Source organism: Culex quinquefasciatus, chromosome 2 (assembly GCF_015732765.1).
Source record: "Culex quinquefasciatus strain JHB chromosome 2, VPISU_Cqui_1.0_pri_paternal, whole genome shotgun sequence".
Classification (NCBI taxonomy): domain Eukaryota; kingdom Metazoa; phylum Arthropoda; class Insecta; order Diptera; family Culicidae; genus Culex; species Culex quinquefasciatus.
In genome coordinates, this window is record NC_051862.1 from 166,987,816 (window position 1) to 167,010,204 (window position 22,389).

Here is a 22,389-nt window from a genome sequence, read left to right on the forward strand (position 1 = left end):
TTAACCACTTTCGGGACCGCCGCACCGATTAAGGCCAATAAATCTAATAGAATCTCATTAATCTTTCGAACGGCTCTCTGGTTGGCGCGAAGATTTATGCCACTTCTGCCACCGTACACAAGTCGCTCGCTCCCCCGAGGGGTCGCACAATCAAACGTAAACAAATAGCTGTCATTTCGGCTTAAAAATCCCCTCCCCCGCGCGGCGGCATTTGTGAGTTCAATTCATAGGCTGGTGACAGTTTGGTACCCATGGGCGCGCGCCCCTAAGGTCTTGGAAAACTAGCAATAAATTAACATCCGAGGGGTCCGAGGGGGGGCGCTTCGACGAGGGGGCACGACTTGGGGCTGCTCAACAAATAAAGTGCACTTTAAGAAGTGCATGCCGTTTTGCATGTGCATCGTATGCATGGCTGCACACGTGCACATATATGTGTGCGAGCACACAGTTCAAGGTGAGGATCCGTGTCTCCAGGGGGAGGGGTCCCGGGTTACTACAAACCTGAAGTGGGGGCGCAGCGAGTGAATGCAAATTTATAGTATTGTCTTTGGCTCTTTGGGGTTTACATCGGTGATGCCGGATCGGGGATAGTGTCCGGGGATTCGCTGGACAGTGGGAGCGATATTCGGGATATTGGGCATTTGAAGACACTTGGTGAGCTATTGGCATAAAGATCTTTAAGTAACTTGAGATTACCGTGATCTTAGACTTCGCTGACTTAAATACATCGAAGTACAGTACTTGCTCGATAACTGGGCAAGGCTCAGTTACCGAAAGCTGCAAGCTAACTGAGCGGATCGAAAAATTACGAGGAGAACGTCAATGCGATTTATTATAAAATATCTCTAGAGATTTTTTTTTTTCAATTTTTGTTCGGGTATGACATGAAATTTAACAAAATCTTTAAAAAATAAATCGTTTCTGGAATGTTTTTTTTTGCATCCGCTTACCCCTCGATCGTTTGGCTTTGTTATTGTTTTTTGACGTTTGTCTGCTTTTAACTGCGCTGGAGCCCAGCCGAGCGCCCAGTTTCCGAACAAATACTGTAAATATCCGTTAAGTCTATTTGAGAGAGTTTCTGGAGACCCTAAGAACTCAAAGGAGTCTCCAAAAGAACCCACTGTGCCACAATAACCTCTGAGGTGCAGCATATTTACCGACTCGTGCGGGTAGGAGGAGGGCCGGATCGTCATACATTTAGCGACAAGCTGGCGGTTCTGGCGGTGACTGTCAACAGTGTGCAGGTGCGCGGGAGTGTGCAAAAATGTAAACACCGACTCCACTCCAGCACGAGCGTCTTCTAATGGGAGGGTTCGGCTACCAGCAGCGCAGCTTGTCGTGTCGTGTGTTTGGAAAGGCATTTTAATAATTAGGTAATATGTGCAGAACTGCTGGGTCTGGCGAGACTTCGGTGGGAGGTCCAAAGATCCAAAGAGGTTGTGAGGTTCGTTCTGAACTTTGCAAGTCTTTCAAGATCAGCTTGAAAGAATTAAATCCGAATCTCTAAGGCACTCCGGACTCAACTAGCCGTTAATCGAAAATAATGACGCTGTACCGTAACGCTACTTCATCGCTTTTGACATTTCGTGAGAAATGGGCACCTGCACGCGGTTTTGGGGTCAATCCACCCCGTTGTTGTTGTTGTGGAAGTCTCGGGGGCTTAATTCAAATTTACGCCGTAATAAAACCCCACTAATCCGACGGGGCGCTACTGCTAGCCTTGCCAAAGGAGGGGGCATCTACCTAAATTAATCACCCTTTTGAGTCGATAATTTCTATTTTCACTCAAACAAGTCCCGCGCGCGATCATTTGTCAGGTGCTCCGGCGTGATTGATTAGAGGGGGCCTTTCCTCGATTACTCGTGTGAGGGGCTCAGCCTGCGCCCCCCTTTTGTTAGTGTGTCACGGTGGGAGTGATCGCGCGCGTGCATGATGTAAACAATGGACCGGAGAGGTTAGGCGGCGGCGGCGGCGGCTCCGGTTGTGAGTACCGGGTGTAATTAAGTACAAATTTGATTAATTATTGATAGCAATACGTCGAATTCGCGCTCTGTGCCCATTTCGCCCTCCAAGTTACGGTTCTCTGAGAGTGTGCGCGCGGGCTTTTGTTTGTGTTGAGCCGCCTTTGTATTGATGGTAGTCGGTACAGCTATTACCCGGTCCCCCGGCGGTGTTGAGCCGTGAGTTATTTCGCGTGATTATCGGTGGTTTTGTAGTTGCGCGCCCCCTAGAACCTCCCGGCGGCGACCTGCGCACGGTTATAAGTTAATTAAGAATTAACAACGAAACAGTAGTGTCGGCGCGCGCACACACACAACAGGAGGGGCGCTACACGTGTGTGTAGTTGTGCGTGTATGAGGGATGTTCTCCGCGCGAAAAAGGGCGGAGAAATTTTAAAGCGAAGATTAATGTATCTATTTTTCAGCCGGCCGCACGAGCGCAAGCTACTCCGCGTGAACCCGGGACAGGTGACCTTTCGGCGAGAGAGAGCGAGTCGCGCATTAATAATTGTTCTGGCAACGCTGAGTGGCTTGTAGCTGCCGTCGTTGAGTCGGTCAGGCCCAACGATCATCAAACAAAACGGCGCGGGTAATTATCCCAAAGACGTCGGCAGGCTTGTCTCGCGGGAAAAGCTCGAAACATTTGCGCAGAGATGCTAATGCGAAGGAGGTTAACGATTATGAGTTTGCGCCGGGAGGCGCTTCTCCTTAAGGTACCATCAGCAGGGCTGACAAGGTTCCCACAGTAGTGGTGAGTGGTGGCCCCTTAACGTCCCTTTTGGCGGGGGTGCAACAAACTGACAACACAATGCACCCGAAGGGTGGTCGGTTATAAATTTCCGTGACGCCAGATTTTGACAAGTACATCGCGCGCGCGCACGGGTACTGCAGCAAAAATGGTAAACAATTATCGATTATTTAATGCGAATTAATTTACGACCAGAGTTGGTGAAGCTTCCGCGGTGGTCACCTGCAGTAGACTGGTTCAACGGTTTGTCTGCCAAGTCAACGCTTGCTTAGAGCATAGACCTTAGACCTTCTACCTTGCCAAAAACCGTCCAATTTCAAGCGAAACTTACTTAGGGATACCGTTGAGATTTTCCCTTATCCCCTCAAAAAAAGTGGAACGTCAACTCTTTCCAATCTCCAAATTCTCTTTTGCAATCCGCTTAAATCACAGTATTTAAGCGATGCGAAGCAGTTCTCTAAAAGTCAACGAAATAACTTTGTCAAAGTGCGGAAATCGATAAGACTTCAACAAGCAGAGTTACGTGGGTAACCAGACCTGAAGGGACGTTTTGAAAAAAATCAATTTGACTTTATGATGGAATTGCCAAAAAAACTGTAACTTCAAGCGGATACCTCATATCAAGTTGCAATCTTCGAAAAAGTTTCTCCAAAGACCTTGCTGAAGACCGTCAACCAACTACCTTCTGAACCGGCCTAACTCCCCGGCATCACCGACATGGCACCGCGCCGCGGAAAAATTGATAAATATCTCGCGGCCGCACCGTACCAGCCACCGTCTCTTAGGTAGCTCGAACGTACATAACCTAGCATTAGATCTGCCCAGTGCAGAGTCCGGCTGCAGCCACTTCTTCGGTAGCGGGAATAACACGATGATTAGCTGGTGAAAATTGCACGCTGATGTTCCTTCCTTCGCGTCGGTCTACACCACAAAGTAAGCTTTCCGTGGGTGGGATCTCTTGAAGGTTTTGACGGTTTAGCAGCATCCGCTGCCGCGGCTAATCGCCGAACGAGGTGTGATTATAAAAGATATGGTAATTACATTGATTGAGCACCCTTCGCACGTGTGCGCGCGCTCAGCTTTGTGCCGCTCCGCCATTTCTTCCGCGCAGGAAGGTTAATCGCGGTCGGAATGTTTACAATTTGATAAGTCGTTATCATTATTCAAAGCGCGAGCGAGCGTTTGGTGAATTGCATCGCGGCCACACCTCCAGCTGCTGAGGCGAGCCTCGGTTTGCCATTTTGTGTGGTATGGCGGCAGCTGCGGTGTTTTGAGCTGGTGATCGTTGCGCGTTGACACCCACCGCCATTTCCGAAGATCCCCACTTACTAAGGGTGTCCTCAGTTAATGGAAACTCAACGAGTTTCCATCTTCGCGACGATAATGGACTCTGCCAATTGTTTACACAATTAGCCAAGTCCCTCCTTCCGCACAGCTCCATAGATTCGCTAACATCGCATCTTGAATATCAAACCGATTTGTCAATGTTGTTACCCTCTACCTGCTGCGCGCAGGACTCCTCGACGACCTTCCAGCAGCGGTAGCTGCAGGTGCCGGTCCATTGTACACACCACGGTACCGCCTCAACTTGGCAAGCGCAAAGCCAGTCAATCGGTGAGAATCGATGTCTGCGCAAGGGCTCGGCCGCAACGGTATGCACCCTCTCCGGAGCCTCGTTAGACCTCTCGGGCGACTTCATACCGGACTGGCGATTTTAATTATTTATAAATTCATTAATGCCACTTCGTGCGCTGCGCGATTGTCCCGCCGAGATCATCAACGCGAGTCCAATTCAAGGAACAACTCCACACCGTATTGTGCAACCCGCGAAGGTCTTTCAGGCCCCCTCCGAGCGATTCTATTCACGACGACACCGATCCGTCGTCCGAGTTTGGAGGAGGACACCGCGCTCCATTCAGAGGCGTTGAAGACCCGCGCGACTTCAACGGTGATGGAGGTCGTTACGAGGTATCCGTACTTCCGAGAGCTGCTGCGGGTGCAGCAGCATCAGGCGTTATTATCGGTTTTATGTGTTTATAGACGCGAATTGAATGTAATTGATTTTAATTCAATCTCTGCTTTGCGCCCGGCCTTCCAAGCGTGAGCTTTTCCGATATTGATTTTCCTCGCCTATTTTTACGCGATAATTTCAATTTGATTTTTCGACTTTTATTGCGCTCTTTTTTGCGGCTACGCCAGATGAGTGGTGCCTCCTCCTTCTAAACCTCGTAACGCCAGACGCGGGTGATAATTTAAATAATTTATAAAATCACGTCGATAATTGTTCGTAATTGTAATTGAACGTTCAATCAACGGCGTCCCTGGCGCGTCAGCTGCCCACAGATGGCACCCGAAAAAAACCTCGTAATTGCCTTCCCAGAGGTGCGAGCTCTCCGTGGAGGATTCACGAAAAAAACCTGACCGCACTTTTAGATCGAATCGTTTTTGGGGTTTCGTAATAGCAATAATCTCCAACAACTTTAGCCGGGGCGAGGAGGTGCCCCCACCGAAGATGATGAGATTTATTCGTAACATCTCCCCCTTACCGCCACCTTGAACCCCTCGGAGATGAAAAATTGGATCGAGAAAAAGGGAAAGCCGAACCCCGAAGTATCATTGGGGGAACCTTAGGTAATCTGGCCGCGGCTGCGGCCGCCTGAAGGAGGAAACTACTTTAAATTTCACACCAATTTGTCAGCACACACACACGTTTGTGTAACAGTACTTTTGCAGCTGGAGGCTGCTGACGCGCCCTGCGGAATATACGGCGAGGCGGTCCTGCTGAAGTGACCGTTGCAGCAAGCGGTGCCACCGGAGTACGCCCCGCGGGGGTATTGTTTTAAGTGGTCGTTGTGGACGACGATGAGTTTCGTTTTGTGGAGGGGATGTTTTTGGGAAATTTTGAGTTGTGGAGCTTGGTGGTGATAACTGTGAGGAGTTGAGGTGTTCTCACGGGTTTTTTGGCCACCTAAGAGTTTGTAAGTTTTTGAAGGGTCTGCCAGATCGCTCGATTTTCATTTGAGAGGTTGGAAGATGTGTCAAAGTTGTGTTTTCAGTGGTCATTGAAACCCAATCTAATGACGCATTAACAGCCCCTAATACCTGAGATACTAGTTAAGTGCTCAAAAGCAATAAACAATTAGCTGAATCGTGCATAACCTTCAGCATTAAAAGCCATTGTAATTACAGGGGAGACCATCGTTGCCACCCCCTTGCCGAGGAAGAACCTGCACTTGTTCCAACGGGCAAACCCCTCCGCGCGAGCAGCTACTGCCAGGCCACATAACCTCAACGTTCAAAACAAAACATATTTATGTGTGCCGCACGGGTATTTTACAGCCCCCGTCTCTTCAGAGGACCATCACCGCTTCTTTATCGCGGGCTGTGTTCCAGCGCCGGGGTCGTAAAAGATATGCGTGCGAACATTGGCGAACCTTTCGGGGTTGGGTCCGTGCACTGAACAACGCGAGAAAAGGTGGACGGAGGCAAAATACGACCTCGGGGGCAATAAATAACGTAGGTGTTTGCGTTTAATAAATTCATACCGCTAATTTAACAAGTAGTTATATATTTTTAATTATATTTAATATCGCATGACCAGGTGCAGTAAACGTGTGTCATGGGCATATTTCTGCGCGCGATGTCCGCGGACTAGAGACACGCACGTGGGACTCTAGCGCCGGAATGTCGCGAGAGGGACCCGGGATTCCGGCGAGGTCGTGACGCCTCCACTCGACTCGTCAGGTGCTCGTCAATCAGCCGGAGAAATTCCTCAAGTTAATCAATTTTCCTACCCCGGTGACGAGCGTTGCGTGTCGCGAGGTCCCAAGATTGCGCCGCTGCCTCCCGGAGGCGGTCCAGAAGTCAGCAGCAGCGCGCAGGGACCACTCAAATCTATCAAAACGTCGCTACTTTACGGGCTTCTCGTGGTGGAATCCGCTGCAACGCAATTAGGCGTGCTCTCCCGGGGGAATTTCGAGAGATGAATGAATTTCGCTGTTCCGCGGAGCCCTCGCGCGGACCAATCAGGCCAGCAATCCACACGGTGACCGCCGGGGGGCATTTCGGTGGCCGGAGCGAGTTGAAACAGATGAACTTCTTTACATCTCCGGACGGGGCGTGTTAGGCTGCGCTGTTCCAGCGCGCCAAACAAATACGCCGGGCTTCCTCAGCGGTCGTCGGAGGAGTCGTGCTGGGGCGAATGAAGACCATAACTATGTATTAAGCAATAATAACAGCAATAACAATAAAGATAATGATATGAACGAATCTGTCTCTTTCACCCCTGGCTGGACTTGAACCGAAAGCACCACGTGAATTAGACACCTCCCCCCACCACCACCTTAAACCAGTCCAAAGTGGGCAGTTTGTTACTGTTTTCACCGCGTGACGACCACGGCGGGTCATTTATCATAATCCCACGGGGGAAAAGACGAGCGCGGCTCAACGCGGAATGCTTCAGCGCGTCGGCCTCGTCGATCTTCTTTAATTGTTTCAAATGGGTTGTGACTCTAATTGCGGCTGACACCTGTGTGACAGATGTGATTACGTGTGCGCGAGGTCTCTAAAAAGTAGCACTTCCCACAGGTTCTTCACGGCGACTTCTTGGAGGACGTCAGCTTATCTGCGGGTTCGTCGTCGCGGGTGGAAGGTAATGATTTATTGCCCCCTGGACGGCCGCTGTACTTGAGAAAGCTGGCCGCGGCGAAAATCTGCCGGGATTCTCGGCAACAATTATACACACTCTTACACCGCAGTGAGGGATGATTAATTGCACGCGAAATTGTAACGATTCAGCGCGACTGCGGTGGTGGTCCGGCGAAATCAACCGACAATCAGATCTTCGCAAAACGGACATGTGTACCTGTCCGGGGCGTAACTGTGTACCGGGAGGGATCCGGGCTGATGAATTGCTGGAGGTTGATTAAAGTGCGTTGTTTATGGTGGCTCCAGGAGTTGCAACAATGCAACGAAGAAAGTTTATTTTCGAATCAGACTTCAAGCAATTCTGAATATCAGAAAGCGACCAACAAGCTCAAAATTTGGCTCACAAACAACTAAAGTACCCCTCGACGCTACTTCCAGCGCACGAGCATGCCCGAAAAAAGGCCCGCGGCCGCCCGGCTTTGAATTATTTATCTCTTCCCAAACTTAATGATTTCCTCTATTAGCGGGCGCGATCTTTTTTCCTTCATCTCCCTCGCTAGATGATGAGTTCAACGGGGGGCTCCACACAACATTGCCGGGCGAGGAACGAGGGGTCTCGAAACTCTTTTTTTGCCCCAAATAATCAGCCCTCCCTCGGGCGGTTCCAAAATTAAGCCGGGGAAGTATTAAAATTTCACGGGGCATTAAAATTAATAAATTTTCCGAAAAATTTCGACCCCCCCTCTTTTTCGGGGGGTCTTCTCCGGTAGAGGGTGGTCGGCCGGCACTTTTGACCTGCGTGCGGTCAATTAGAACCGGGCTGTGAGTGCGCGGGTGTCCGCCGGCTACCCTAATTACACTCTGGCGGTGGATCACTTCACACCTCCCTTCTAGGTGTGATGAAAACACTAATTCGAGTGTCCGGCGTTCATCATTTTGCGTAGATTACATGGTGCGCTGCCCAAAACAAACTGCCCTCCCGGCTTCGGACACCCCGCTCTTGAAGAGTTACGCGCCCGGCGCGCCGTTTCGCGGCACGGTCAATTATTATTACCACTTCCTTACATGTGTTTTGTTCGGCGAATCGGGCGACCACTTGACCGCCCCGCGCAGCACAGACAAGCAGAAGTTTGAAATTTAAGTTTGTAGTACGGGTACTTGACGCTAGTGGCGCTACGCTGTGAAACGTCAAGAGCTAGAGAACAACAGGTGTCGCTAGTGTTCAATTCAAAACTGACGTCTGCGTCCAGTTGTCTGTGGCTTACCCTCGCAGCTTTGATTGATTTTAAGAGCTTCTTAATGCTCTTTTTGAGCGTGGCGGCCGCGGATGCATCAAGCTTTTTCGAAGGTTCCGCGCGCCAACACTTTCTTGTAGATCTCCAATCAAAGCGCACCCCTCGCGGTTCCAATTTGGCACTTTGCGCGAAAAAAGGTTTTCCATTTCTGATGATGCACGGCGCCGCCAAGGGGGAAATGCCTTCGTGCGCGCGGGATTGCACTTTTTGAAATTAATTTTCGGCGTGGCCTCCAGAGTCGGATTGAATAATCTTCACGCCGAGGGCCGTCCACACAGATCGACAAAAAACAGGTGTCTCGTAGAGTGGCTTACCTGAAAATAGAAACAGAGAAAAAAAGCGACGAATGTAGTAGAATGTAGAAAACTTTAAAAACCATCAAATTAGCGATGGAGGTTATCGATCAAGTGATTGAAAGGTAGTATTACAGTTTTGACAAGTTTAACTAATCAAATCTCGCGCGCCGGTTTCGCCACCTCGCGACGGGTAGCTGAACCAGCAGCGCGATCAGGTTGTTTCGAGCGAAAGCGGTTGGGGGCAGACCCAGCTTCATCCGCTGCTGGTTTGATTCGTGTTAGCTAAACACTAATGAATTGGGTCAAGATCTCGGCTTGATAGCTCAGCTCGATGGCGTAGCTCTGAGGGGCGTGAGTGTTTACTAATGGCACCGCGGGACGTGTCCGCGCAAATTCCAGTGCGCGTGAAACAAAAAGTCGATCGCAGGTTGAGGTTGTAGTTCGCAAGCCTACGACAACCTCCGATATCTGTAATCTCAACTCTAGAATAACCCCAACGCTGGTCAACTAATTTGCCTAAGTGCCCTACCGGGAATCGACCGAGTCCTGATCTTCAACCAGGTCGAGAAACCCCTCAAAAGCTTCTAATCACCCCCTAGATTTGGCCCAAGCCCAACGAGAAGAGCCATCGAGCAATCAACCAAAAACAGCTTGCCAGCAAAGTGCTGGCGATGCTCGGCGTCTCTACAGAGATAGAGGAACTGGTCCCGAAACGACCCAACCAAGAGCACAACAGATGGTAAATTTATATTCATACACACATTTAAAATAAGAGATAAAAAAATTATTTAAACATAAAATTATGGTTTGTGTATGTAATTTCGGGGTTTAAAGCAGCAGCTTTTTTGTAGCGTCTTCTCCCTTGTCTATTTTGCTGGCTGGCTTCACCACAGAGAGTTGCCCCGACCACCACCCGCGCCAAGGCTCTCGCGTCAGAGGCTCACACACGGCTATTAATCTGTCGCCACCCTCTCAATCCGCCCGCCTCGCAGCGAGTTGAGGGGCCAGAGCCAAGTCGGAGCTAATGCTGGCCATATAAAGGCGCACTTGACTCGTCTTTCAGACTGTTGGGACGAGGCTCTGGGAGGGGGGGAGGAGGTTGACTAGAGCTGGATACAAGAATTTATACCCATATTTGAGACTATGGTTGGTGGCCTCCCCCGCCACCCTCTGGGTGGTTGGAGGAGACGGAAAAGTTTTTTTATTATTAAAATGGAAATGATCGTACAGAGCGACAGCTTTTGCACGCAGCATCCCTCCTTTTTGAGGTTTCTCGGAGAGGAGCTGTAACTTATGCTACTATGAATTTATTTATTTGCAAGGAAAAGGGTTTGATTTGCTGGGAAATTCAAACTTCACATTTTTTTAATTCTTTTTTAATTTTTCTGCAGGTTTTGGGAAACAAAACCGTAAAAAAATGCTGAAGAAGAAAATACAAATCAGGAGCGTTCGGTACGGTATGTCCACGCATCCTTCCTCCCTGTAGATTCTGTGAAATGTGATCTGTTCTAAGAATCTACTCTGCGGTAAACACATCGCAGTAGGGCTGGCAGTTTTAATTTTTGTGAATACTTTTTCGGATGTTCTCGGACGTACGTCACTTAATAATATTGACAAAAAAGCTTGGGGGTAATCTAAGCCAGAGACTTTAACAATACAAATCAGTTGCAAATATTTCATAATATTTCAAATTTAAAAAAAAAAGTTGAGTAGAAACAATCAACATCCAGGTGAATTACTCACATTTCACAGTGTCTCCTTTACATGCAGCGGAGACGAATGACCAAAAGAATCACACACAAACTGGCCCTGCAACGTTCTAGGGGGACCTGTTCCGAGTGGAGCTTGTGGAGACGCATTGATGACCATTCACGGGACACAGCAGATCTCGTTTTGCGACCGCGGTATATGGAAATTGAAACCCTGCTCAACAGTACTCAGCTCAAAGTGGAGCTTGCCCCGTTCATGCGAGGTACCACGTGGTAACTTGGGGGTGCGCGGAGTTGACGTCGAGACGACCTTGTCAACGCGAAGCGGAGTTCGAGGAAAAACGTCCGATTGATTTATTCGGCTAAGGGGGCGTGTGGTTAATCCACATTCGGCCACGAGTTCATACACGTGGCAGTCCTTCGTCAGAAATTGTATAGCGCTCGGTGTCAGCTGTCAGGGAGGTCCCCACTTGGGTTGACAGATGTTGAGAACACCTTGGGTGGCTTTTTGGGCCTTTTTGGAGGTTGTTGTTTTTGGGACTTTCAGGTCAAGTTACAACAGGATGCTCGGTATCGTATCAAACGGCAAGGAGGTCAGTGATTTGGATTAAGTTACTCCATATTTAGATCGACTAATGATGATCTAACGCGACATTGCTTACAGAACTCTGTAATGACCCTCCTACGAGCTGATCAACAGGTCCTTTGGAAGCCAATGGAATGCAATGAGCCACATGTGGCCATCACGTAGCTATTATCGAGAAGCGACCTCTTCCATCATAAAAGCATCAAACCATCATCGGAGACCTTCTCTTCGGTGTACGAAGAGAGCGCCCCTCTAGCCTCACTGTGGGAACTGGTCAACCTGACTGCGTCTGTCTGTATCGCGCCCGTTGAATCTACCCGGCGAAGGAGGTCTGCTTCTTCAAAAAATTAATATATTATTATTCGATAAAATTTAAATGTTTCTATGTTTTCGAGGGAACCCGCGCGCACGCGGTCGATTTGTGTTCGCTTCTTCGTCCTCCTTTTAGCCACTTCCAAAACTCCACAGGTATTGGAAGATAGACGTTTTGTTGATTTTTGTTTTTCTTCTCCACTCAACGCCGCGCGGGGTGTAGATTCTCATCTATCCGCTGACCCCCTGTTCGTGTCCACCCGCACACAGACACCCGAACCCGGCTCGTTTTTTTGTGGCTTTCGGGGTCGATTCCTCTTCGCCTTCTCCTTCGCGCGTTGATTAGCCGATACCTGAACAACAAGCGATGTTCTCTCGTTGCGCTTTTTGCTCGGGCTTCCTCGCGGGTCAAGGTGTAGGTGTTCATCGGTGTGGGAGATTCGATCTTTGGAAGTTTGCCGCACCACGCGAGAGAGGCTTCTGCGATGATTATCAAAGCGTGTTCCCTGCCCCTCTTCCCGGGGAGAAGATCCCCCGAGAAGAGCATCTTCCTCGGCAAAACGGTACGGAATGTACCTGTTTGTACCCCGCGCGTCTTCCCTCGAACTCCGTGTTTATTGTTGTTTCGTTTTGTTTTGCGCGTGTTGTTTTACGGTTTTCTCTCCCTGTCCGCTTCAGCGGCGGTGGCTCCAGAGAGGTCTCTAAGCCCTCCTGCTCCTACCCGGCTTTGCGCGCGGTGGATTAGCATATTTATTGCGTTTTAATAAAAATTTATGTTGTGGATAATCATTGGAGATTCGGGTTCGACTCGGAGTCCGTTTCGCTCGTTCCTTTATTAATTACATGGATATTTAATTTATGTGCGTTTCTCGCGGGTCACTCACACACGACTACACGGTCAACCTGCGCCCCTTCTCCCTCTCCGCTTGATTAATCTATTGTTTCCGTTAGGCAGGTGAATGTTCTTTTTGTCATCCGGAGAGAGCATAAAAGCATACAACTCTTCGATAGTCTCCGAAGAAAGAGCCGGGTCTCCCTGCACACTCCGGATTGTGTTGTTTGGATTTTTACGATTAGAAGAGCTTGCCGGGGGGAGATATCTACATCTTGACCGGTTGTGGGAGAGACAAGTTATTTATGTGTATGATTTTATGGATCTGACCGGACAGTTGACCGCGGAGAGATTGTGGTACAGGTGAAAGACCCCCCTCCCTCGACCATTTCCGTACCGGTACGATCGGCGGGTGAGTTTATGCTTTGGCGAGGTTTTGAGTGAGTCATCTGACGGGTTGAGGAATTATGCAATAAAATGCCGATTTTTATGTCCCGAGGAGAATTTTTATTTGCCAATGTTGTAAAAATGTTTCGTTTTTTTTTGGGACTTTCCACCGGTGGTGGTGAAATGTAGAGCTTGGGGCCACTCCCTGGCTACACAATAGACGAATGTCACCGGGGCTTGTTTGATCTACCGAAATCGATCAGTGCGGAACCTTGTAGGGGTGCAATTTAGGAATTAAAATATCAGTTTGGGACGATGTTTTTGGCCAGTCCAATTAACTGTTTTCAATGTTGACGTGTCAATTTTAAATGTGGATGCTGTAAAACTCCGCTTGTTTGACATATTTAGCATTAACATATACAAATAAAGTCAAGCAACATATCCTCCGTTAAGAAACATTTGAGAGCTCAACTTGTTGGGCCGATATTGCTCGATGTTGAGCAAATTGGTAGATTTTTTGTTTGACACTTTTTAGTTGGTTTGACAGAGTCAAACTAAAAAGTGACGTCCTGTCATTTTTTACATGGGACTCACACTTACTGTCAAACCAAAAATCTGGTAGTTAGTGTAAGCTTTGTGTAAAGAGGGTGTAAAACTAAAAAAAATGGTCCCGTTCGTTTCACAACAATTGCTGTCAAACAATCGTGATTTCAGTGTACTGTTTTTACATATTGTTTACTAACATTGGCGTGTACTAAAAATGACAGCACGTTTCCGCAGTAACTTTTCAAAAGGGGGAAACTTTAGATGTAAACAAATAATCTAGCCCACTTGCTTTAGTGATATTTCACGTTGAGTGAGAGAGCTTGTTTACATCCACGGATTTAGCCACCTATTTGACATTTTTCGTGTGAATATATTAGAAAATCAAAATTTCTCCTGAAACTATCGTGAAACAATCAGTGATGTTTTTCTTCAATCATCGCTCAGATCTACTCTTATCCTCTCAACCTGCGTATTTTCAGTCAATCAAAATACGTCAAACTAACCATGTTTTTCTACAATTTAGTACAAAAATGAAAAGAATCAAGTGCTTTCCACCCAAAAACTGTTAGACTCTACCAGGCATCTGTCACATCTATCATCGCCATAATCAGATAAAACAACACAGACTTTGGCGCGGAAATTTTATAGCTTCCAACCCGATTGATTCCGGAGCCCATTTCTATTCAAAACCATACCCTGGCCCGAAACCATGAGTGCATATCTCCAATAAAGGCAATAATCCCCGCAGAGTGTGGCACTATCGACGACCCTCCCCACGGTCCAGGGCACCCCAGCACAGAACAAATCACTATAAATAGTGTTAAACCCACCATAAATCATAGATTTTGGCACTTCCATAGAGTCCGCTGGATGTCCGCTGACTGACTAGCAGGTCCAGGCGATGGGTCTGCCTAGATAGGAGTACCGCAGTCCCCAACCAGCGCTGGTGATGTATTGGCTTTATATGGAATTAAACGTGGTGTCGACCAGGCTCCGAATAAAAAAATCAATCCACTTGGTGTGGACCCTCCCCCTCGTAACGGCCGCACGCACGCAGCATCATCAAAACTTCATCAGCATCGCACCATCACGCGCGTCCTGACGACGGATGACGAATGGCCGTAAAAAAGCGCCTCTCTCCGGCGGTTGTGACCGATGATTCGCTGCGGTTTTCGACACAGACATCACGCCCGGGAGCTGCCTCCCCCGAGGGCGGATTCTGCTGGCACAGACAAGTGGACGCGGAGTTCGCGGCGCGAACACCAGCACAAAAGCTGGTTAACTGCGAAGTCCGCTTGCCTGTGCTGGTCAAAGTGTGTGACAAAAACGAGCCCTACAATGGCACCAAGTCAGCATCGACAGCAGCACCACCACGATGATGACCACTATTGACTGGATAATAAATTCAAATTAAGCATCACAATAGGCAGTCCGGTGGTCCGGCCAAGACCATGCGTCAGGCGCGTATCTGCGTGATCTGCGTGATTTCCGAGGCCCATCAGTTCGACACCAGCAACCGATTCTGCGAACGAACCCCATCGAAGAAGCTTCCAGCAGCAGCAGCACATAAAACTCTGCTAGAAATTATGTCGCCACATTATAAAGCTTGGGGGCGAGGAGCGGTGGGACGCCCCCTTGCGGGTGGGTGGGATGCTGTGTCGCATTGTCGTCGGGGGAGAGAGGTGGGTGGCCACCCTGGTTCTCCCCCCACCATTCAATTTCGGTGATGGGGTACCGAAAGCGAGAAAGAGTGTGGGAAAGTTGTGCCTTTTTTCGGTGCTGGCCAAGAAGTGGATGAATGGTTAGGTCTGGAGATTGGAATCTAGCCGAAAAGCACGTGCTCGGAATCTGTGACTCAAGGGGTGACGATGGCGACGGTGACTTTGACATGCATGAAGGAGATTGTATGGAAATTGAACAGTTATTGGATGCTGTAACCTTGAAGTGGAATTGCTGCATCCAATAAGAGTTAGTCGTAAGTCGCCAAGTCAAATCGCGATCGCTGTGAGAACATTGACCTTTGGTTTGACAGATCAAAGATCTTAACTTTTCTTGTAATTTTGAGCTTAAATTCTACCTGCACCAAACAGCCAACTTTGAGCCACCTCGCAGCACCTTCTCACTTATGACACTGCAATAATTGAACCTGTTTCGCGGGGTGGCAATCAAACCACCCCGGGCGAAAATCCTTGAAACACCGAACCGCAGGTAGGCCCACCTCAACTCAGCTCACTCAAAAGGAGCCTCCCCTGCTCTTTTGTGCGCGACGAAAATGTGCCCTCCCCCCACAAATTTTGATGGCCTGAACCACGACAGCAGTGGTAGCAGCTGACGAAGAAGCAAAAAAAAAAAACCACCAACGATTAGGAGTTTGTTTTGCGCTGCCGAAAATTGGTGGCCAAATGCCCCCGGGGAGGGAGGGTCCAACGGCAACGGAGAAGCCTAATTTGCTGCCCTCGACGGGCGGCAGGTCGTCGCCGCCGCCAAAGCAGAGCACAACGCAAATAATCTGTTCGATTAATCAAACACCTGTTGGACAGGGCGGCGGCGGCAGCAGCGAAGTTCGCTGCAATCCCTTGACGAATCGCTGATTGCGCAATGGTGTTTGGAAAATCTGCATGACCTGCACGATCGGTGTTGTCAGCGACCTCCAGCTGTCAGTTGGGCAATGCGTTGATGAGCCAAGGGTTAGCACAGAGTGTTGCGGTAAGGGACCGCTGAATTCATTAATGAACTCGTTTTTTCTGTACCCGGTTTAGTCCTGCAAGAATCCCATCGGAAATCGAGGTCACAAGCGGGGGATCAAGTCTAGACCAGATTCCGGTCCCAATCTTCAGAAAAGCATGCTCGATTAGCTCAGAGCTGTGTGTGTGGGGTACAATTTTGCATACATAATTTACCAGAGCGCGGGAAGATTCGTTTCATGTCGGGCGGTTCGGAGTTTGGCGATCGAGGCTTACCTGGAAGAGATAGAAAGAGAAGAGAAATTTCATTAGCTAATTAGTATAAGCTTTTGTTTTTGGTTCGGCTAATGGTTGTTGAACATTTGGGGACCGGTTTAGCTAGGGATTAACTCCCCCTAATTGATGTCAATGGAATGTTTATAACCTCACTCCGACGTCGAAGATCGCGTAAAATCACCTGTTTATGTGCAACATTTCGTAATCCGGATCATCAACCTAAGATTCACCAGCAAAAACACTACAAACAGAACCAAAAATCTACACTTTTCAGCAATCTTTAAAGCTGTCAACGAAGAACCGTTAGCACCCGATCTTGCCGATCGAGAACAATGCCCCGCACGCGATCGCGTGCGTTAGTGTTTGTGGGGGTGATCTGTTTTTGTAGGCGGTGTGATCGTGGCGAAGTGTGAGTGCTGATAAAAGTAGTGCGTTGGTGATCGTGTGATCGTTTTAACAAATTTTGTTCTTGAAAAGGTCGGGTCAGATTCAACATCTTCAACCGACGTAACTTCAGTACATCTGGAGGTCAACCTGCTCAGAAAGAGCTGTAGCTGTAGCTGCGAAACTAGACATGGCAAAAAATAATTAATTAACCGCGATCTCCGGGGACCCCTTTGTGCCTATACCCTCACGAAACTGGTCCAAACACACCTTCTTCCTCGCGTTCATATTTGTCATTTCCACCTGTCGCTGCGCCGTGTGTCCACACACAACCTGTAGCATAACCAGCCATAATAGCAGCAGCAACAACAACAGAAGAAAAAACTGTATCAAGTCGAGTGACAAACGCGATCGCGCCAAACCCTGCCTGCCCGCGCAACGTGACGCGGTTGCACAATCCGGACTACCTGGCCAGCCTCCGAAGAATGCACACGCGATATCGCTGTGCAGACTTGCCAGCAGCAGTCGGGTCTGGTGTACACCCCCTACGATCGAGGGGACAGAATTCTTCAAAGTAGCAGCAGCTACGCAACCGATCGCTAACCGCAGACTCTGCGGTCTCGAGCAACCTGCTTAGGCCAGGGGTGTAGTCGCTGCGGGGACTCAACGGCTGGTAGACAGCTGCCGGGCAACGTTTCAACCCCGGCAGCAGGACTACGATCGCGATGGAGAGGAGATTCACTTGATCTTGCAAGCGGCAGCAACTCGTCGGAAACAGGTTTATTAGCTTCGACGGGTCCGGGGTGACGACGTTCGGACGGAGGGAAAATTAATACTAAATTGTTGTGTGCGCGGAGATCGTCGCCGTTGCGCTAGCGTAGCAGCGCGCATTATTAATACGGATGACGGTCTAGATGTCGTTCACACCGCAAGCCTTGCACTAGAATCCGAGCGATTCCTCGCGTTGCCTAATCGAAATGATAATTGCTCTCGATGGTCTCCGGGAGTGAACCCTGCGGCACCGCCGCTGTCGCGACGAGTTCTACATAAAATTACAGCAAATCAACTCGCTAAACGCACAAATCTCCGCGCGGCCACAAAGTAAATTGAATTGAATGACATTATTAGCCGGATCAGTTTACAAGCTGCGCGACGCGACCTTCTTCGTCACCCCCCAGTGGTCTACATGCACTTAGGGGCCCCCTCGACTAGTTGCATAAAAGTGTCCAAGTCGCGCGCGCGCCCGCAGCATTATCTCATACATATGCTCTCCCCGCAGTCTCTCTCTCTCTCTCGGTGGAGTCTGGCGTTGGTACAGTGAACCTGTTCCGCGCGCAGTTGATACACTATGTAGATGTACTCAGAGTTGCTGCAAGTGCGCCGGCTGGAGAAGGGTGAGAGCGTGCTCGCGCGCTAATTTAACGGATGTTGACAGCTGAAATCAGATTAATTTATTGATTTCCATGAGGACGGCGGCGGCGTCAACGCAGCGACGCGTAGCGGGAACTGGTTGGTGGAGTGGAGTTCTGGGATCGTGGGATTATCGGGAGTACATGGGAGTGATTGGTAGTCGACTGACGCTTTGGGATTCGTTCATTTTGGAGTGGTACAGTTAGTCGCAGCTAGCCGGTTACATGATTTGCCTTTCTGACATTTTTTTAAAGTGTTTAAAAAAGGACTTGATGTTGACTGATCAGAGCACCAGTTAGTCCCAGCTCTGAAAACTAACTCATTGAATGATTTGCTTTTTCCTATAAATCAACCACAATAGCCAACCACACCGTTCAAACGGGTTAAATAGCCCACTTTCGGCTACCGCCCGTCCAATAAACAGTCTAACTAGCGCACCAAACTCTCCAACACACACACACATATGAGCCCGGGATCGAGCCCACAAAAATACAGAAATAATTAAAAACGCTGAACGGAGCCACAAAAAAGAAAAACAATTAATTTTATGTTTTCGTTCGTTCCCTGTACACACCCGCCGTCGCCGGGGTTCGCTCCTTCTTCCATCTCTTAATTAATTAAGTGTATATGCTCGAAATTTTTAGCCGCGCGGGTATTTGGCGGGCGATCTTCCACCCGCGCACCGCCAAAAACCGTCCTTGGCGGTTGTTTTTGTGGGGCTCTTTTCGGCGTTATTTTTCCTCTTTAATACCATATACACAGAGTTTCGGTAGAGTTTGTACCAGGTAGTCTACCTGCGCGCAAAAGAACAAAGATGAATCAGCCGAAATTGGCACGATTCGTACCCCACGGACCGCGGAGTAGCTGCTGATTGAAATCTAAGTGTGTTTTTTTTTATTAATTGTATCTGGCCGGAATGATAGAACCTCACCGCGGATCGTCCTTCTGCGTGTTTTAAGCTTAATGCATATCCGAGAGAGTGCGGCAAAGTCCTTCTGAACCCATCATTTGGCGCAAGTAGTCGACGTACGATGACGCTTGGCCGACCCTGGACTACGCCGCGTGAGAAGAAGATTCGGTGGTGTTGGATTGGGTGCAGTTAACACAAAGATGATCTAAGATCTGGGGCTACCTTGGCGCGATCTTGGGTCTAGGAGTGATTTCGATCCGGAACAGCAAAAACATGACTTTGAAACAGATTCCGAATACTGAAAACATGATACTAGATACATGATACATGATACTGAATACCAAAAACATGATTCTTTAAACAATATCTTGGACTAGCTTGAAGTGTTCATGGTTATGATTTTAGATCTTGAAGCCACTTTGACCCTGAATTCCGAAAACAAGATTCGAAAAACAGTATCTTTGACTACCTTGGAGTGATCATGGAAATGATCTTGTATCTAGGAGCGATCTTGGACCGACAAGTGATCTTAAATGACCCGCAATGACCACTTCGATAGCGCCGGAATCTCTACAGTCCCGTCACTGTTACTGCAGCTAGCACAAAGATGATCTAAGATCTTGGGCTGGCGCGATCTTGGGTCTAGAAATGATTTGGATCCGGAACAACTAACACATATTTTGAAGCAGAAACTCTGAGTTATTAGGATACAATTTTTGGTTTGGGACAATCGGAAACAGTATCTTGGACTACCTTGAGCATGGATGATCTTGTATCTTGGAGAGAGATTAGTCCTGAATACCGAAAACATGATTCTTCAGACAAAATCTTGGACTAGATCGAAGGGATCATGACTACGATCTTAAATTTAGAGCGTTCAGGGTTTCCGAATACCGAAAACATGATTCATAAAACAATATGTTAGACTACCTTGGAGTGATCATGGGCATGATCTTGTATCCATGAGTGATCTTTTAACCCAAAATGACCACTTCGATAGCGCCGGAATCTCTACAGTCCCGTCACTGACGTTCGCTCGACCTTGCCCCATCCATCAAAGATCGCGCAGCGATCCTCACCGAAATGAAGTCCTCCAATCTCTCTCCTCGTAGAAATGCGATTGGAATTTTTACGACACTCATCAATTTGCCATTTTCGGCCCGCGGATCGATTTCCCGCGCGGCTTGGCCGCCTGTCACCTGTTAGTGGCAATCATCGTAAAGTAGTGGGAATTATTAATCTTTTTCGTTGTTGGGTGCTGCCGCCACTGCGTGTTCCCCAAATGGCACCCGAGCACGCGATTGAGGGTTATCGTGGGTGTGAGTTTTCCCCCACCGAATTATGGGGGGGGGGGGGACCTGACTGATGATGACCATTTTTCCGCTTCGCGGTGGGCTTTGTTTAAAGTTGTGTGAATATTTGGAAACCGTCAAGATTAATCACTGCGTGGAGTTTCGACGGGCGGGGCGGGGTTCTTATCGCGGAGTCGATACGATCTGCGTACCCGGTAGAATGTGCAAATTAGGTTGGAAACTCTCGGGGAGGTTGTTTGTTTTCGGGACGGTACTCACGGTAATGAGAAGGTTGCGTTATCCGACGCGGTAACAGTTCCGCGGGTGAAATATGGGCTCGTCAGTAACGCATTTTTTTAGACTGGGCCAACCTCGCAAGTCGGGACTAATCTGGCTTTGTTGGTATTAAACCAGTTGTGATTGTGACGAGGAAGTCAGCTTGTGATAAATGAGGTACTTGCTAGTGAAAGAAAACTGATTTGCAGTGTATGCAGTAGTGGACCTCCTCCACGGCGATCGTCCCCACTTTCCAATTACAGCCGACAATACGTGTGTCAATCGCTTTGACGAGGCCTCAATAGCTCGGGTGACCCGAGTTAACGAACACACTTGCCTACAGGGTATTGAGAACGCAGCTATTGCGGGACTCCCTCCGGAAGCTAATGGCTTTCTGCATTAAGGCCAATGGCCAGATATCAATTTACCCGATGCGCGCCCAACCTGTTGATGCCTTCATTAGCCTAACCGTCCACGCGGGTGCTAATCTGAAGAACCACTTTATCCGCACGTAATTTGCGTTGTCGTCGTCCAGGTTATCGCGGGCGCGCGGCCCGTAATTTCCATACCTAACACCCCACACACACGCGGGTCCGTAGACGACACTGACTGTTCAATTATCGGAAATCTACCATTAAATCTTCGATTTTCCCCCACGTCCTCCACACCTTGATGCAGCTGCACACCACGAGTGCGATTCTCCAGGCAGGATTAATTAACCAATCAGCACCTTTAGTTCAGCGGTACACCAGGCTGTGTAGTGGCGCTCGTCGAGCGCTTCACACTCACACTTATCGCCAGCGCACACGTGTACAGCTCAGCAGCAACACCGATAAGAAAGACATCATTTACATAAATTACCCCTACCGATTTAAGTGCAACGGCAACGGCAGCTGAGTTCACGACGACCACCACTATCCGGCACTGCTTCCGAAGTCGCGTATTCATTCATAGACCCGGCTCTCTGCAGTAGTCGCGCCCGTGGGCTCAGGAAAAATGAACCGCTTAATGATAGCCTTATTAGCATATTATTTGTTCGACTGGATCTGCTGTGGAGGGGAAGCTGTGTGCAAAGTGCAAGTCACAGGTAGCAGCATCCAGTAGCGCGGTGGTCAACCCTGCACAAGTGAGAGTGCAACGGACACCTGGCCGGGATGGTCGGCACTCGAAGGGAGCCGGGAAATTATGTTGCAATTTTTTGAACCCCAGCTGCACCTTGAAGAGCGAGAGAGGAGGCCGGAATCCTTCAGCTGCGCTCTGGAGGAATGATTGGATTTTATTATTATTGGGGCTGCCGGCTTGTGGGGTGGTTCAGAAATGGAGCAGTCGTAAAGTTGGTAGTTTTATTGGCGGAATCAGATGGAACGGATTACATGGTGGAGGTTGAGCGCGGTGTGGGGTACGGTCGATCAAGAATCGAACGCGTAATCGTTTATGGTTCGGAACTTGGGCTTTTTCTGTACAACCCAAGCGAGGGCGGTTGGGAGAATCAACGGTAGCGGATGTCAGTACAGAAATCTCTTGGGTCGTTCAACTAAACTTACTCTCAAATGCTCCAAAGATCATCAGCAACCCCCGGAGCAGATATTCCTCTTCAGTCCAATTTTATTGTTTGATTTATTTTTATTTGATTAATAAAAGTCCCAACGGCCATACACCGTAGGATACTCCACGCTCGGATCCGAGCTGTAGTTGAACGACGACCCTCTCCGCCGCACATGTACACAGCTTTGCACGGATCATTTTACGCGAGACGTCACCCGCGCACACCAGCCCCGAACCACTACCGTGAAGTCTGA

General features: G+C 48.8%; 1 protein-coding gene across 3 annotated transcripts in view; it reads right to left on the reverse strand.

The window, feature by feature from the left end:
• The window catches only part of LOC6043901 (zinc finger protein GLI4), a 57,552-nt gene that overhangs the window by 16,849 nt on the left and 18,314 nt on the right, over positions 1-22,389 (reverse strand). Inside the window, exon 1 of one of the 3 annotated variants that reach the window (XM_038255478.1) lies at positions 16,500-16,667. The exons of 1 other annotated variant lie outside the window; for it this stretch is intronic. In XM_038255478.1, coding sequence (XP_038111406.1) covers positions 16,500-16,516 — 17 coding nt within the window. In that variant the 5' untranslated portion in view covers positions 16,517-16,667. Of the gene's footprint in view, positions 1-16,466; positions 16,668-22,389 lie in introns of those variants that run through there. One more of the 3 variants, XM_038255479.1, reaches the window with a different exon arrangement.